The 18,124-nt window shown below is 32.1% G+C and overlaps 1 protein-coding gene across 7 annotated transcripts in view; it reads right to left on the bottom strand.

The window, feature by feature from the left end:
- Positions 1 to 18,124, bottom strand: part of KIAA1328 (KIAA1328 ortholog) — a 525,281-nt gene that overhangs the window by 495,810 nt on the left and 11,347 nt on the right. For 5 of the 7 annotated variants that reach the window (XR_012484390.1, XR_012484391.1, XM_074279230.1 and 2 more), the window contains exon 4: positions 8,995 to 9,089. Coding sequence is in view for 5 of the 7 variants with exons in the window: in XM_074279230.1 (XP_074135331.1) it covers positions 8,995 to 9,089 (95 nt within the window). In the remaining 2 variants the exon portion in view is untranslated. Of the gene's footprint in view, positions 1 to 4,039; positions 4,086 to 7,692; positions 7,827 to 8,994; positions 9,090 to 18,124 lie in introns of those variants that run through there. The other 2 variants (XM_074279233.1, XM_074279234.1) reach the window with 2 other exon arrangements.

Raw genomic sequence — 18,124 nt, 5'->3', positions numbered from 1 at the left:
GGGACAGTGAACTGGCCCCCTATTTAAAAAGTTTGAGGACCACTGCACTAGACACTAAGGAAAAGATCAAATCCTACCTCTGAAACTTAGCAAGCTGTGTGATTCTGGGCAATCTCCCCTATGGCCCTAGCAATTCCCTAGGATTAATCTCATTCATAAATAGGTCTCAATTTGCTTTTGGTGGTGAGAATTATCATACTAAATGATATTCAATTATAACCACTGATATTAAATGTTTGCCTATAGTAGCAATGGCTTTGCTGGTAGTCTCTTCCTACTTCCCAATGGATTCTATGTACCTATTGATACTGTTTGGGAGTAGAAGAGATCATTTACTATAGTTTCTTGTTAGATTTCTTGATCATTATTCAGTCTGTTGGATAGCTCAGGTTTTGCTCAAAAAGGTATAGTGGGGGCTATACAGTCTGCCTCCAGTCAAGCAGTCTTGGCTGCAGGTCCCAAATGCTTGTGTTTTAGGCTAATTCTTTGGATTATAAAGAATTACACAATTAACTGCCTATCCAACACAATTTACCTGTTCAGAAAATGCTATTGCCATAGTTGATAAATAAGGCCTTCTTTATTGTCATTTTTTTTCCTGGGGCTTCCTCTATGTTTGGGCAACTGATATGCATCTAAAAGTTTTTAGCAAAAGCCCTAAAGCAAAGAAAATTGCTCTCCATTGTTGTCTACCATTTGATGTTAAGATAATCAGATGCAAGAACTGGAGGGCAGAGGGGCCAGAGAGTCACTTTGCAGCAGAATGAGAAGGAGAGAGGCTGGTGGCTTTGAACTTGAGACTCCAGAATACATTTTTGGCAAGCCTCCTGGCAGTTTGTCACTTCTCCTCCTAAAGACCAAGGACTTTAATTTATCCTGACTCTGGCTGACCCCAAGGCCCTCCAAGAAACTAGCCAAAAAGAAAAAGAAACAAATGAGCAAAACTCCAAAAGAAAAGAAGTAAAATATTTGGAATGGGGGGAATAAGGAGAAAGAGGAGTTGAGAATGAATAAAAGAAAGCTAGTAGAAATAAGGCTATCTTCAAAAGAGATCATATTAACAGAAGCAAAAAAAAAAAAATAATAATAATAATCCATACTACTGCATTTATAGCAGAAATGGGGAGGAAATAGAAAATTGGAATATTTTCACCATTAACAATTAAAATTTTGTCAAAAAAACTAAAGGCTTTCTAAGAAAAGGTACAACTTTCAAGAAAATATCCTAAGAGATGCCCTTTATAAGCTTATTTTTCAAAATTACTAAGATTATTTTGAATTAATCATTATAGGAAAATATCTGATATAGAGGCACTGAAAGAAGGTAAGACTTTTTAGTAATAAAAAAAATGTAATTTAATTGGCTAAACTCTCAAACTTAGAGGAAAACCACAGTTATAGTGGAAATGAGTTTGGGCTGCATGCTTAACTTTTTTTTTTTTAAATACTTTTATTGATATCTTTGGATTTTCAAATGCCCAAATTTGCCTCTGTAGTCTCTCCTACATTAAATCATCTGATGTAACAAAGACTTCTTAAAAGAAAACAAGAGAAAAAAAAAATCAGAAAAAAACCCTCAATATTTAAAAAAAATAAATAAATCTGACAATAGATACAAAATAGATACTTGTACAAAGGTGTAGAAGGGGAAAGTGTTTTTGATGCCATTCTGGTTATTTGCAATTTTTCAACATTCTTTTATATTTGAATTTTTGTAATGATTCTGTATATAAATATATATATATATATATATATGTATATATATATATTGCTATTTTCCTTCACTTTGTATCAATTCACATAAATCTGTACTTCTCTATATTTGTCATATTTATCATTTTATACAATCTAGTAATACTTTTACCTTCAAATATCACAATTTGTTCAATTGTTAATCATTCATTGAGTAACTACTTTTTTCTAGTTCTTAGGTATTGCTATAAATATTTGTTTTTTAAAGCCTAAAATACTTCCAAACAAACAAACAAAAACAAAACAAACAAAAAAAAAAAAATGGATTTCTTTGGATTTACCTAGCAACTGTCAAAGAGTATGGGCATTTTATTTACCTATTTTTGCATAATTCTAAATTATTTTTGTGTGGGACAGCAACCCCTTACTCAAAACAACTACTCAAGAGATTTCTCAAAGTGAAGATCAGAAGCTTTATTAGAATCTCACAAGAAGCAAGCAGTCTGCTCACTGAATTCTCAAATAAAGAGGAAGCCAATTTTACAAAGGCTAAGAGATGATTTAGTCAAAAAAAACCACAGGAACCCTGACCCCCTCCCCTCTTCTGGTTAATTTTCACTGCCTGCTCAAGTGGAAGTAGCAAAGGTTTGCTAAATTCTAGTAAAGCCAATATAGTTGATTTATTGCAGATGTGTTTGCCCAAGTTTATTGTGGTCAGCTTGTTACAAGGTTTGTAAATGCTTGCTTGAGCTAATATGGATACTCAATTGTCATGTTTGTATAAAGAATTTCATTTTTCCTAAACCCATTGGACCTTCATATACTAAAGTTTAGGTTATAGATTCAAATCTATCTTAATGATTTTACGAGAAACTACATAATCCTTCACAATAAGGAGATTTATTTAGAAGTAAGTAACCAATTAAGCCAGAGGGGCTAAAGATTTCTAAAATAACTAAGGAGACTTGGTTTACCTCAGGTTTTCTCAATCAACAAATAGAGACAGTCAGTTTAGAGGCTTCTCAAATATCTCCATGCTATAAAATAATTAGTCAGATTCTTCTCTAAGCAGTTGAGTAAAGGTCAAAGGGGTTATCTCTTAGATGTTTTCTGCTGGAAGAGCAAGTCTTTGCTCTTCTTCCCAGAGCCTTAATGATTAATAGATCCTTGGTACTGAGTCTTGAATTACCCAAGATTATTATTCTGAGAAGCCCTCAGTTTCCCTTTTCACTCATTTTCTAAAATTATTTTGATAATTCACAGCTCTACCAACAGTACATTAGTGTTTCACACCTTTTGGCATGGACTATTTTATCTCTTAGAAAATGATGTAATGTGTAGTGTTTGACAGCCATGGATTTCTTAAAAATTTAAGAAAGGGAGGAGAATGTGACATCAAATTTTTTGAAGTCAAGCCTTTTCATTTTAATTTTGCATTAACTTTTTGTTTTTTATAATTTTTCCTTTTCCATTGTTGACATATCATATTACTACTTACTATATATGAATATCAGTTCATTTAAGTTCAAGCTTTTGTATTCATGTTCTTTTATTCTTGCTGCTCAGTAATATTCCATTTGGTTCATGTACCATAATTATGTTACCCATTACCCAACTGATGGGCATCTTTTTGATAATGCAAAATGTTATGTTTTGATATGTATGAGGTCTTTTGTTGATCTCTTTGGGGTATACACCTGACAGAAGATTCTGTAGGCAATAATCACTTTGTCTAATTTCAAATTTTTTCCAAAATAGTTAAGATCACAACTTAACCAACAACATGTACTCAATCATTCCACAATCTCTCCAGCATGGTTTATTCCTATCTTTTGACATCTTTGCCAGTTTGTTAGATGTGAACCAAGACATCTGGATTGTGTTTGAAATTATAAAACTAAAAGCTGATTCTTTGAAAATTCTAATAAAACTGATAAACCTTTAGCTAATCTGATTTAAAAAATGGCAGAAAATTAAATCAGTAAAAATAACAAGGTGAATTCCAAACAAAATGAGAATAAAAGAAATAATTCGCACTTACATACTAATAAAAATTAGAACACAAAAGAAATGAGGGATATCTTCATAAATAGAAAACATCCCTCCGATCAAAAAACAGATGCATATCTTAAATAACCTAATTTCAAAAAAGAAATAGAATTAGCTATGTTGTCCCCCAAAAAACCAAAACCAAAACTTTTGGTCCTTAAGAAGGCATCCTCCTGTAAGTAAAATATAGTTTTACTATCCAAACCAGGGAAGAATAAAACATAGAACGAAAACTACATATCAATATCATTCGTGAATATTAATCAAAAAAATTTAAGCAAAATCTTATCAAACTTACCAGAGAGAGTCAAAAATCATTAGTTATGACCAAGTTGGATTTATATCTGGGATACAAGGGAGATTTACAATTAGGAAAATAATCAGCATAATCCATCATATTAAAAAACAAAATATTCCAAACCACATAATATTATCTCAAGAGATGCAGAAAAGGCATTTAACATTTAAGCTGAAAAGTCTAAAATTATAAGAATTTTTTAAAATATAAAACCAAAAGCAAGAATCATATGCAATGAGGATGTACTAGAACATATTCCAATATAGACATCAAAGAAGAAAACTATCAAAGATGACAGAAAAGATAAGAGTCTAAATAGCTCTTCTTATAGATAAGAAAACTTCAGTTCACAAAGGTTAAGTGACTTGTCTATAGGCAAGAAATGGCAAAGCTAAGATGTGACAAAGCCAAGATCTGAATCCAGCTTTTTTGACTCTAAAATTCAGCACTTTTTCATTGAACCACTTAAATTCAATAGTGCCACAGACTTTGTTATTAAATAAGAAAAAGATTTTCTGCTCTCCATAGATTTTTCTAATCAGTTTGATCCTTGATATCAATATGCCAAGTTACATATAATTTTTACAATTCAATGATCTAAAGGAGTAATCTCCAACATGAAATATATAAAATGATACAATAGATTTAGGGGGGGAAATAACATTTATATTACAAATTATACTATCATAATAATTACCATTTATCAAAGGTTCCATTATACAGTATGTTTATTGATTGATAATTTTTTTGTCCAAAAGTAAAAAGCAATTAAACTGTAATAATATTTAAGAGATGAATTAATACTGGAGCTTTGAATCTGTATGTTCAAATGATTTCATGTCACATGTGGGAAAGCTAAGTACCTAATAGAAGAGTGAGAGTGAATTAACATAAAGACACTGATTGTTGGTTCATTGACTTTCAGACATGTCATTATGAAATATCAATTGAGTGAATTTACAGCCTATAGTGTCTACTTGGAATCAACTTTCATAAAATGGACACATGACTTAAAAATATATCTGCAAAGAAATCAAGTATTAAAAATAATATTAATATAAACAGAAGTTATCAATAAGAAAATGTTAATGCTAATATTCTTCCTATTCCTAATATTAGCTCTTCATCAGCCATATTACACAATATTAAAACAATGATGATATAATCTGATCTGACAAGAACTTCAATTATCAAGATCACCTGAAATATGGATTTAAATTCACTACTAACAATGCTCTCTGTTACATCTTGAGATATTAACTAATTATAAAACTCTTAAAACTGAGCTTTTTGTCCTATCACCTATAAAAACTCTCATGCCCCCACGTTTTAAAAATGGAATTTTCTATCTGTTTAAAACTTGTCAAGATAACATGAAGCTTGTTTTTAAATGCATTTGTAAAAAAGTACAAAAATACAACATCTACTAACTTTCTACAAGAAGTCTTTATCAGACTCTTTTAATTCCAAAGGACATGATCTCTACTGTCTATCTCCAACTTATCCTGTTTATGTCCTATTTGTACTTAGTTGCTTGCATGTCATCTTCCCTATTAGAATGTCAGCTCCTTTGAGGGCAGGAATAATTTCTGCCTTTCTTTTTATTACTAGCATCTAAAAATTCCCACACTGGAGAGTTGGGCTTCTGAGTAATAAGTGTCTTTACTATTACTTCCCACCAAGCTACTCCCTGGTCATCCTCATGCCACTTTCTCTAACTGCTAATCCTCCTATCTTGTCAAATGTAATTCTAAGTAATTAAATCAACACCATCATTCCTGAAAAAGATATACCAATTTCCCTAAAATTTCAATCACTATCTCTCTTTCTTTATAAAATTGTCCTCCTTGGTCACCACTTCCCTAAAGGTTGTCTTCCCTTATAAGAATGTAAGCAACTTGAGGGCAGGTTCTTACTTGACTATATAGCACAAAACACATAAGAAATTAATAAATGCTTTTTCATTTATTCATTCATCAACCATCCCTATATGATAAGGCTTTCCCTCAATGAAAGAATTTACAAAAGCAAACTACTAATCCTTTTTGTAGTGGCAAGAAACTGGAAACTGAGTGGAGAATGGCTGAATAAGTTGTGGTATATGAACGTTCTGGAATACTATTTTTCTATAAGAAACGATCAGCAGAATGATTTCAGAGAGACCTGGACAGACTTATAATGAACTGATGCTAAGTGAAGTGAGCAGAACTGAGAGATCATTGTATAGACACAACAGTAAGATTTATGATGATTAATTCTGATGGATGGGGCTATTTTCAACAACAAGGTGATTCAGGCCAGTTCCAATGTTCACGTGATAAAGATAGCCATTTGCACCCAAAGAGAGAACTGAAGGAACTGAGTGGGGAACAAAACATAGTATTTTCTTTTTGAAATTTATTTTATATTTTTTCAATTACATGTAAAAACAATTTTTAACATTTGGATTTTTTTTTAATTTTGAATACCAAATACTCTTAATCCCTCATCACCACCCCACATTGTGAAGGCCAAATAATTTGATATAATTTATACATCTGTGGTTATATACATGTGTGTGCATGCACACACACACAGATAAATTTTTGCAAAACATATTTCCATATTAGTCATGTTGTAAAAGAACACAAAACCACAAAAAAATAAAGTTTAAAAAAGTATTCAGACTCATCAGTTCTTTCACTGAATGTGGATAACATTTTTCGTCGTTAAGTTCTTTGGAACTTCACAATTAATCATTAGATAATATTACTATTACTGTGTACAATGCACTGGTTCTACTCATTTTACTTGTGTCAGTTCATGTAAGTATGCTTCTTTGAAATCAACCTGTTCATCATTTGTTATATAGCACAATGATATTCCATCATCAATGGTAGGTATGAAGTAGTACTTCAGAACTATTTTAACTTGTATTTCCTTAACAATGGAATTTAGAGCCTTTTTATATATAACTATACATATCTGATTTCTTCTTCTAAAAACTGCTTCTTTATATCCTTTGACAAAATTATCATTTTTTATCAATTCATCAATGTATTCTTATAAATTCAATTCAGTTCTCTATATATTTGAGAAATAAAGTCTTTATCAGATAAGCTTGCTGTAAAAAAATTTTCAGTGATTATTACTGTATATTTCCCTCCATTCTATTTTCCACCATTTATATTTTTCTTTTTCTCCTTTCACCATGTACTTCTTCAAAAGCATTGTTTCTGATAGCTTCCTCCCCAATCTATCCTCCCTTGTAGCAGCAGCCCCCTTCTCTTATTCCCTTCTTACTTCCCTGTAAGAAAAGATAGAAGATACTCAAAAAGATACTCAATTGAGGGTGTAACAACTTAGTATTTTCACTTTTTTTTTTTTTTTGGTGGTTGTTTGCTTACATTTTGTTTCCTTTCTTATACTTTTTCCTTTTTGATCTAATTTTTCTTGTGTAGCATGATAATTGTGGAAATATGTATAGAAGAATTGCACATGTTTAACATATATTGGATTACTTGTGGGTGGGGAGAAAGAAGGGAGAAAAATTTTAGAACACAAGGTTTTGCAAGATGAATGTTAAATAAAAAGCTTTTTTAAAGAAAAAAACTATTATTAAAAAAAAAAAAAAAAAAAAAAAAAAAAAAAAAAAGGAAATTGATGTTCCTTACTTCTTCAGGAATGCTGTCCAATTCCAAATGTAATGGATCAGGATTACAATGGTCCTCAAGGGTCACAGACAAAATTCCACTAATTACAATGGCATTTCAACCTCTTTTGCATACATGAGATTGGATAACTACTTCTGTCCATTTGGGAAATAATACAAAAGTGAATAAAATTCAAACACGAAGGATAACAACAGAATCTTTCCCCCAAATAAACACACACACACACACACACACACACACACACACACACACACACACACACACACACACACACACACACACACTTTGTTTTCAATGAAAACTTTACCAACAAAGGTCACATCTAGCCAGAAGAGACTAGATGAAAAAGCTAATTTTTTCTAGAATTGTAATCCTATAGCAGAATATAGTACTTCAGACTTCTCCCCAAGTTTATCCCACCAGAGAACAATGCTTTTGGTATCTAGGTATTCCTAAGATTCTATGTGTTTAACAAGAAAAAAAAAAGAAAAGTTGCAAAGAAAAAATTTCTGAAGAATTATAACAGCTGAAATAAAACTTGAAATATATGAAAGTTCTATTTTAATCATTTGAAATTTAAGAAGGAAGTTATTTTAAAAGAATTCAATGAAATGCATGATTTTATAGAAAATACTGTTTTTATTAATTTTCAAATCAGTATTTTCTATGTTGCATTGCTTACTTACAAACTTTTTCATTTGCTAGATAACTATCTAAGAGCCATAGAATTGGCACACATATTTACAAAGAGGTCACACATAATCAGCAGCAAACATTAATCAACAAGTCCAAGTCCAATATGGTTTTTATACACATCCATGAACCTGATTGGTACTCAGTTCAGAAATACATCCCCTCAAACTCAAAATTCTACTTGTCAAAGAGTATTAGAAGTTAGCAAAATGATAAAATAATATTTTTACAATAGACAACACAATTTCTGTTCAGATAATAAAACAAGGTTAACTAGCTAGACCAAAAGATATCTGCTATGCTTCTGATCGCAGCAATACCAATTTACTTCAACAATATTGCTGTGTTTCAAAATTTATCCTTATGATCAACGACTTCTATAAAAACTCATTATCAACTAATCTGGACTTCAAATAAAAGCTAAAATGAGCAGAAGAATGTTGGCTTTCTGATCTTTTTCTCAAATGGGATAACAAGTCTGATACTGAAATATTTTTAGTTCCTACAAGATCAAATAGTGGTTCACATCTGGAATAGTAGTTTCAGAGTTTTCTTCAAAAGAAATGCATTGCTCAGCACAATATATTATCATATGAGGTTTAATCTTACCTGGCAAGTTCTTTAATTAAGTTTGCAATACGTCTTTTGTCTTCAGGACATAAGTCCTTCAAGCAGGCACTCTTCATTCCTCCATTGTGAATAGTCTAATAAAATAAAAGTTTTTTTGTTAAAAAAAATTGATTTTTTTGTTAGATGTTAAATTTATTAAACACTAGAAAACATTTCTTATAGCTTATTAGGAAGAATATTTTAAAAACAGAAGATTAGAGATGAAATTTCTTGAAATATTTTTCATCTAGCAAAAGGGTCTTTGCTTCAATTAAATCTATTTTTTTCTCTGAATTGCTTGTCACTGGGCTTTACCAACTGTTATTTAACCAACTATAGTCAATTCAATAAATATTTATTTAGTGCCCCCTATGTGCGAGGCACTGGACTAGGTGCTAAGGACACAAAAAGAGACAAAAAACACTCTCCACTCAAGGAACTTGAAGTCTAAACAATCGAGTAACTACCAAGAAAGTCTGCAAAGGATAATGTAAAAAAGTACCTACATGGGAAGCACAAGAAAAAGTATAGTAAATATATACCCTTTGATCCAGCAGTGTCTCTACTAGATATATATCCCAAAGAACTCATAAAAAAGGAAAAAGACCCAAATGTGCAAGAATGTTTGTAGCAACCCTTTTTGTAGTGGCAAGGAAGTAGAAAGTGAGTGGATCCCCATCAGTTGCAAAATGGCTGAATAAGTTATGTTAATTGAAGGTAATGGCATATTAGTGTTCTATAAGAAATGATGAGCAGGCTGATTTCAAAAAGCCTAGAAAGTAAAACAATAAATCATAGAAACAATGAATGATTTTATCAAAGAGAATAACATTAATGAGACTTTACCAAAGAAAATGGGATGTAACCAAAGCAATTCTTAGGAGAAATTTTATATCTCCAGAAAAGCCTGAGAAGATTTACATGAATTGATGTAAAAGTGAAGTGAGCAGAACCAAGAGAACATTGTACATAGCAACAAGAAGATTATGTAATGACCTATAATGGACTTGGCTCTTTTCAATGATGAGGTGAATCAGGGCAATTTCAATAAACTTGTGATGGAGAGTACAAATTGCATTGAGAAAGAGAGAGAGAACTATCCAAACAAGGTGAATCAAGACATACTATCATTATCTTTGTTGTTGTTTTGCTTATTTGCTTTTTCCTTTCACGTTTTTTCCACTTTTAATCTGACTTTTCATGGGCATCACAATGAATATGGAAATATGTTTAGAAAAAATTGCACATCTTTAATGTATATTAGAATGTTTGCTGTTTGGGAGGGGGAGGGAAAGGAGAGAGAAATTTAGAATACAAGATTTTGCAAAGGTGATTTTTGAAAACACACTGCATGTATCTGGAAATATAAATACTATAAAAAAAATGTTTTAAAGAAAAAGGAATGTTGAGCAGACTGATTGCAGAAAAGCTAGAAAGACTTACATGAACTGATGCTAGGTGAGTGAAATGAACAGAACCAAAAGAACATTATACATAGTAACAATAAAATTATGTAATGATCAACTGAGATAGACTTGGCTCTTTTCAACAATTCAGTGATTCAAAGTAACCATTGTTGGAATATACAGGAACCACCTGACAGTAGCTGCTTGAGATCCAACCCAGAATGGATCTCCTCTTATGAGAGGATGATACAAGGAGAGAGAGGCAGCTGCTGTTGTCTGACCTCTCTCCTCTTCCCTCTGCCTCCAATTTATCTCAATTCCAGTCCACAACACCTGTGTCAGCAAATGCTGCCTTTCAACTCTTTCAGATGTTATGATTCACAGTTATGGAGGCTCTTGGAGAATTGACCTATCCCTTAACAAATCATGAAAGACTTGGCATGGAAAATGCCATCTGCATCCAGAGAGAGAATTATGGAGATCAAATTCGGATAGAAGCATAGTATTTTCACTTTGGGGGGGGGGTCTGTTTTTTCTTACTCGGATTTTTTTTCCCTTTTGGTCTGATATTTCTTATACAACATGACAAATATAGAAATATGTTTAAAAGAATTGCACATATTTAATTTATATCAGATTACTTGCTGCCTTGGGGAGCTGGGAGCTAAAGGAGAGAGGGAGAAAAATGTGAAATACAAAGTCTTACCAAAAAAAAGAATGTTGAAAACTATCTATATATATATTTGGAAAAATAAAACACTACTGAAATTTTGAAAAACTTAAAATACTCATTTTCTTTCCTTTTTGATCTGATTCTTATTGTGCAGCAAAAATGTGGAAATATGTATAGAAGAAATGAACATGTTTATTGTATATTGTATATTGGCTTACTTGTAAAGTAAGGGAGTGAAGGGAAGGGAGGGAGACAAAATTTGTAATACAAAGTTTTGCAAGGGTAAATGTTGAAAACTATCTATTCCTAATATTTTGAAAATAAAAAGCTAAAAAAATTAATTAAAATTTATTAAGATTCAGAAAAATACAACTAAAACTTGTGGGAAAATATGTATTTTGGGTAATTACAGTCAGCATTTAACAAGGACAAGTTTTGAATCCAAATCTTCCTGATTCCCAAGTTAGCTATAAGTTATATCATAAAGCACACAAAATGCAACAGAAAGAAAACTACTCAATTAAAAGAGTACATAAGCAGTGGGGAGATGGGTAAAGGAGGTTTGTAAAACAAATGAATCAGTTATTACCTCTGACCCTTAACTATGACTTTCCTTGATCTCAATCAGGACTAAAGTGTATAATAAAAATGTATGTACTCCTGCCCTCACTCTGTAAGGTACCCATCCCTCACAGATGCAGGATAAGAAAAGAAAATATGGACTCTAAGCTAATGTTCAAATACTACAAAAACAGGGGCAAGAGAAATATATACCTCTCCATAATAAATAACTACTAAAATGGCCTTAATAATATAATTTAATAATGCAAAATAGTAATATTTTATTATTATAGAAAGATTTCCTCAAAAGGAGTTAAAGCACTTAAGAAACTTTCTGAAATCCAAGCCTCCTGATTATTTCATGTTGGGAAATGCAGAGGTGGTATGCTACTCTTCAGGCTATATTATGGCTCTTTTCGTGGCCTTTTGATTTTGCCTAAATTGAAAATTTAAGTCCTCTGGAAGCACTTTGTGTTTCAGACTACAGGCAAAATATGTTAAATTTTTTAAAGCTTTTTAAGTAGATATTTGATATTCTATACACTATACAAAGAATACACGTGAGATGGTTGTCAATGTAATAAGCCCTAAAAGTTCCAGAATTTCTGAGGGTACAATGTACCAGAGTAGAAGCTAATAAATTTGGAGTATTGAATTAGTAGCTCTGTATATTTTGCATCAGAATGCTAGATTCACCATTAAAAGGACTCGAGTTCAAGGAGAGGAAAAATAGGATGGCAGAAAATAGTCCATTTTAACTGTGAATATGAATGGGATGAATTCTCCCATAAAACATAAGTGAATAGTAGAGTGGATTAAAAGCCAAAATAACAGAAAGACTTGGATTCAAATGCCTCCTCAGAAATTTACCAAGTTTTATGACCATAGACAAACCACTTATCCTTTCTGGAACTCAGTTTCCTCATTTTTAAAATAAGGGGGCTAGACTATTCTGTTTCTAAAATCCCTTCTAATCCTAAATCTACAATTTCCATCCATGACTTTGTAATGTCCCAAAAAAGATAGTCCTTCTAGCAAATTCCTGTTTTTAAAACTATAGCTCAGGTAGACAGCCTTTAAAGAGTTTTCCCCCCTTAAATTTAAATGCCCTCCCTCAATAACCTTAATCCATAAACTACTCAAAACAGGCATGAGTCCTACATTTTATAATCCAAATTACCACATTTATACCACACTAATGAAAAACTCTTCTCCCTAATGGGGACAGGGACCATTTCATTTTTGTCAGGAACTAGCACAATGCTTTATATTTAAATATTTATTGGATGGAATATATACTAGAGACTAAAAGGTCTTTGAGGCCAGAAGTTGCATCTTATTTTGTGTTCATTAACCAGTAAATCATAGTAAATGATATAGTAAATTTTTCTTCAGTTACAGAGGAGAAAAGTTGAGATCCAATGAGTACTTAATACATTATATAACATATAGGTACATGACAAATGATAAATGAATTTTTAAAAATGCAAATACTTTCACTGATCAAATCAAAATCAAACTTACCTAGTCTCCTATTCTAAGCTTTCATTTATTTCCTTAAAGGAAACCCCTAGATTTAAAAAAAAAAAATAGAAAGAACAAAATGATACCATGAGAAGGCCATTGGATTTGAAGCCAGAGGACTTGAGTTGAAATCCTAACTCTGCCAAGCACTACCTATGTGACAATGAGCAAGTCACTGAACCTTTCTGAGATTTGTTATCATCATCTATAGATGACTTTCAAGGGCCTTGCTAACTCTAAGTCTATGATTCTATAATTTTATTAATTTTTCAAAACAATTACTTGGCTTTTAAAATATTTTCCCATCTTCTTCCTCCCTAATACCACATGTCTGATATCAAGTAAGTTGAAAAGATTATTTTTAAGAATATGGATGAGAAACAAATGTGCTCACATAATGTCCCCTCATAAAACCCAAATGACCTGATCATTCAACTAACCAGGAAATTCAATCGAAAAATTGTCCGACATGGGGCAGCTAGGTGGCTCAGCAAGACAGAGCATTAGCCCTGAAGTTAGGATGACGGGAGTTCAAATCTGCTCTCAGACTTAACACTTCCTAGCTGTGTGACCCTGGGCAAGTCACTTAACCCCAACTGCCTCAGGGGAAAAAAAAAAAAGTCTGATAAAGGTGAGTAGTCCATTCTCTTCAAATAATCCAAACCATTTGTGTCCAACTTCCCATATATTCGTGTGTGTTTGGGTAGCCAATAAGTAAAGATATGGCTACAGTAACCAAGCAACAGAGCAATGTTTTGTTTACAAACAGACCAAAAAAGACAAATTTAAACAAATGTTTTTGTAATCAACACCCTTCTACAATTATTGTGGTATTTAATCACAAGACTATCTTTAAAAAAAAAAGGGGGGGGCAGCAACCTTTCCAAACTCTTTTTAGTACTCTTGGAACAGCTTATTTTTGCTGATACCTGCCCTAGATTTTTAAAGATTTCATTTCAGTTTATAGATCTATGTGCTTAGTTTTGTTCCCATATTTTCAGACACTAAAAAAGCACTGTTATTTTCTCTAAAATATTAATAATTCAAATTTAAAATCTGATTATATTTATATTATTATATTATATAATTATATTAATTATATTTAACTTCCATATACTAACTTCCTTATATTAGCATCATTTCTATTTTAGGGGTATTAAAAGCAAGCAGGAAATAAGGAAAATGAATGCTTTATCTCAAGATAAACTGTGGGATGATGAGAGTTTTCTTCAATACCAAAAAAAACAAAAGAATGTTCTCTGTTCCTAAGTGTCTACATCCAGTAAGTGGCTATCGTTTAAACTCCTTATAGCAAGCTGTCAACAAGAATTCCAAACTAAAGACATCCTAAAATTAAAATAACACACAAAAAAGCAAAATGGTTGGAGAGTTTAAAGAACGCTCAGATCAGTCGGAATAACAAAGTTTTTTTTGTTTTGTTTTGTTTTGAAGCAATTCTGCCACTAATTTAGAGTTGCCTGAGCAAGTCACTTCACTGTTCAGTAGCTCAGGTTCCTTCGTCAACCAATGAGGGATTGATATCTATCTTAAAAGCCTTATCTAAAAGTAGAGTCTTTTTATTGCTCTGCATCTCTAAATATAATATAATACAATACATCGTTTCGATTACTTCTAGTCAGTGCCACCAAGTCACCTCTTTGTGCCTGGGTTTCTTCAACTCCAAAGTAAGGAGACTGAAAGGAATCAGGAGCTCCCCCAGCTCTAACATTTATGACACTACAGTTCTAAGGTTCCATCTCTCAGAGCTTTCACTGCAAACAAAGCCTGAGGCTGAGTCTGTTGTTGGTAACAGATCTTCCCTACCTTAGAAGAGAAAGATTTTTATAAAAAGCTGAAAAAGACAACTGGTAACAACTAGATCTTACGTAAACATTTAAAATTAAGCAAATGAGGCCACATACAAATGTAATGAGTGGCTTCTAAATTTGAGCAACTGTAGTAATTCCTGACAATTTTTAAACCCAGTGGACACTGACAATTCCACTACAGCCCTTCTCTACCACGTCATCATAGTAACCAATTAATAGCAAGCTTTCAAACAAATAAAATTAAGCTACTAAACCTTAAATCTGAGCCTCACAATAGAATGAAGGTCTCATGAAATATAAAGAAGCTCTCAAATCTAAGGGTTTGAATACTTTTTTTTTGTTTTAATAGCTTTTTATTTACAAGATATATGCACGGGTAATTTTACAAAACTAACAATTGCCAAGCCTTTTGTTCCAATTTTTCCCCTCCTTCCCCTCACCCACCTCCCCCAGATGGCAGGTTGACCAATACATGTTACATATGTTAAAAGTATAAATTAAATATTGTGTATGTGTATATATATATATATATATATATATATATATATATACACACACATATACACATGTACAAAGAGTTATTTTGCTGTACAAAAAGAATCGGACTTTGAAATAGTGTACAATTAGCCTGTGAAGAAAATCAAAAATGCAGGCGAACAAAATTAGGGTTAACCACTTTTTTGACCCACAAGAACTTATAAAGAGGCATGTATGTATAGAGGGATGGGATCTGTATCAGTGAAGAACATGCACACAGACTAAAGCACAGCTCTCTCAATGATTGAAAAAGCATAATAGGGAAATGATTAAAAGTATATTTTTATACTTTTAATATATACTATATATATATATATATATATATACTTTTAATATATACTATATATATATATATACACACAATATACACACATACAATACATATATGTGTGTGTGTATGTATACACACATATACAAACACACATATAAAATGTAAAAATGAGACTTTCAGAGAATACTACCAAGAAGGAGAGGGAAAACAAATTAAAAGAAGCTTTTTTTTTTTTTTCCTTTCCTGAGCTGGAGAACAGTACCTTCCCAGAACTGAAAAGTAGTAAAGTCTTAGGACAGGGTCTGGTCTGGTCAAGCAAAGATAGAGTAGTTCTCAACTTTAAAAGCAATTTAGGGGGGAGGGGAGAGAAAGACTAAACAAATCATTATGACAAATATTCAACAGAAGCCTAAACACTATTCTATAATATCAATGTTTAAAATAAAAAAAATATACAAGAGAACACCTTTCATTTTTTGACAAATTGAACCTAACCTTATTTTTTTCTTTTTTTTAATAATTTTTTTTATTATAGCATTTTATTTACAAGATATATGCATGGGTAATTTTTCAGCATCGACAATTGCAAAATGTTTTGTTCCAACTTTTCCTCTCTTTCCCCCCATCCCTTACCCTGATGGCAGGTTGACCAATACATGTTAAATATGTTAAAGTATAAGTTAAATGCAATATATGAATACTTGTCCATAGTTATTTTGCTGTACAAAAAGAATCAGATTTTGAAATAGTGTACAATTAGCTTGTGAAGTAAATCAGAAATGCAGGCAGACAAAAATAGAGGGATTGGGAATTCTATGTAGTGTTTCATAGTCATTTCCCAGAGTTTTCACTGGGTGTAGCTGGTTCAGTTCATTACTGCTCTATTCAAACTGATTTGGTTCATCTCACTGTTGAAGAGGGCCACGTCCATCAGAATTGATCATCATATAGTATTGTTGTTGGAAGTATATAATGATCTCCTAGTCCTGCTCATTTCACTCAGCCATTCAGAACCTAACCTTATGATAAGGAGTTAGAAGTATCCTATGTTGTAACTTTTGCTCAACAGCAATTTAGGGTAATAGTAGACAATTACCCATAATAAACAAATATTTAATGAGTACCTACTGTCTATAAAGCTCTGTGCTAGAAAATGTGGATATAAACAAATAACACATATCTTAAACTTTAAGGAACCAAGGATATAATGAAAAATATTAAAAATCATGCACAGATCATTAGACACTGCAACAGCTCAAGTAATTTAAGATTACAATGTAGAGAAAAAGAAAATTCTCTACAAATACAAAATCAAATTTATTTTTTCTCCAAAACCTACTTCTTCTAATTTTTCTATTTCTGTTGAATATACCACTTCATCCTGTATATAGATAAAGTAATATGGGAGGGAGGAAAACACAGTTGGGGAAAGAAGGAAAAACAACGTAGAAGACAATGACTGAGTGGGACTCTAAAGTAGAGGTTTATTTCAGGCATAGGAAACAACCAAGAAAAGGAGCTGTATGTGAAAAACGGAGAAGGTAAGTTTAGAAAGATGAAAGAATGGAAGAAGAGAGACAAGCTCGCCTTCAAGCTAGAAAAATGAACTGAACCCTAGTTATATAAAACTTTAAGCAGAGAAATGTATATTTTATCTTAAAAACAACAGGAAATCCCTGAAGTTTATTGAGTTGGAAAGTAATAGTGTCAGATTCACTTTGACAACTGCATAGAGCAAAATTTCTCAAACTTTTTCCATTTGTGACCCTTTTTCACCCAAGAAATACTTGACACCAGGTATATAGGTATATAAAATAGGGATATAAATTAAATATATACTGAAAATAAATAATAATTTTGTAACCACCACAAATATCCCTATATGGGGGGGGTCACAACCCACAATTTAAACAGCTCTGGCATAGAGAATGTACTACTGAACTACATCTATCTATTCAACCCATCTCTCTCTGACCTTCAATTCCACGTGACAAATAGCCTATTGTGTTTTATACCGGATGTCCCAAAAACATCCTAAAGTAAACATGTCCAAGACATTTTCTTTCTTTTCTTTCCTCTTTTCTTCCCAACTTCCCTATTCCATCCATCCGGGTTCATAATCTTGATACCATCTTAGACTCTCTATTCTCCTTCACTTCATAAAATAAATTGTTGCAAAACCTCTCATTTCTGATCTGTTCTCTCCATTCACACAGATCTTATTCTATCTAGCTCAGGTCCACCTGATCAACTCTTACCTAGATTTTTGCAACAGACTCCTAGTTGGTCTCCTTGCCTCTAGCTCAGTATATAGTCAAAAATAGTTTCA

This window comes from Sminthopsis crassicaudata, chromosome 1, assembly GCF_048593235.1.
Source record: "Sminthopsis crassicaudata isolate SCR6 chromosome 1, ASM4859323v1, whole genome shotgun sequence".
NCBI lineage: Eukaryota > Metazoa > Chordata > Mammalia > Dasyuromorphia > Dasyuridae > Sminthopsis > Sminthopsis crassicaudata.
This window is presented reverse-complemented; position numbering and strand designations above follow the sequence as displayed.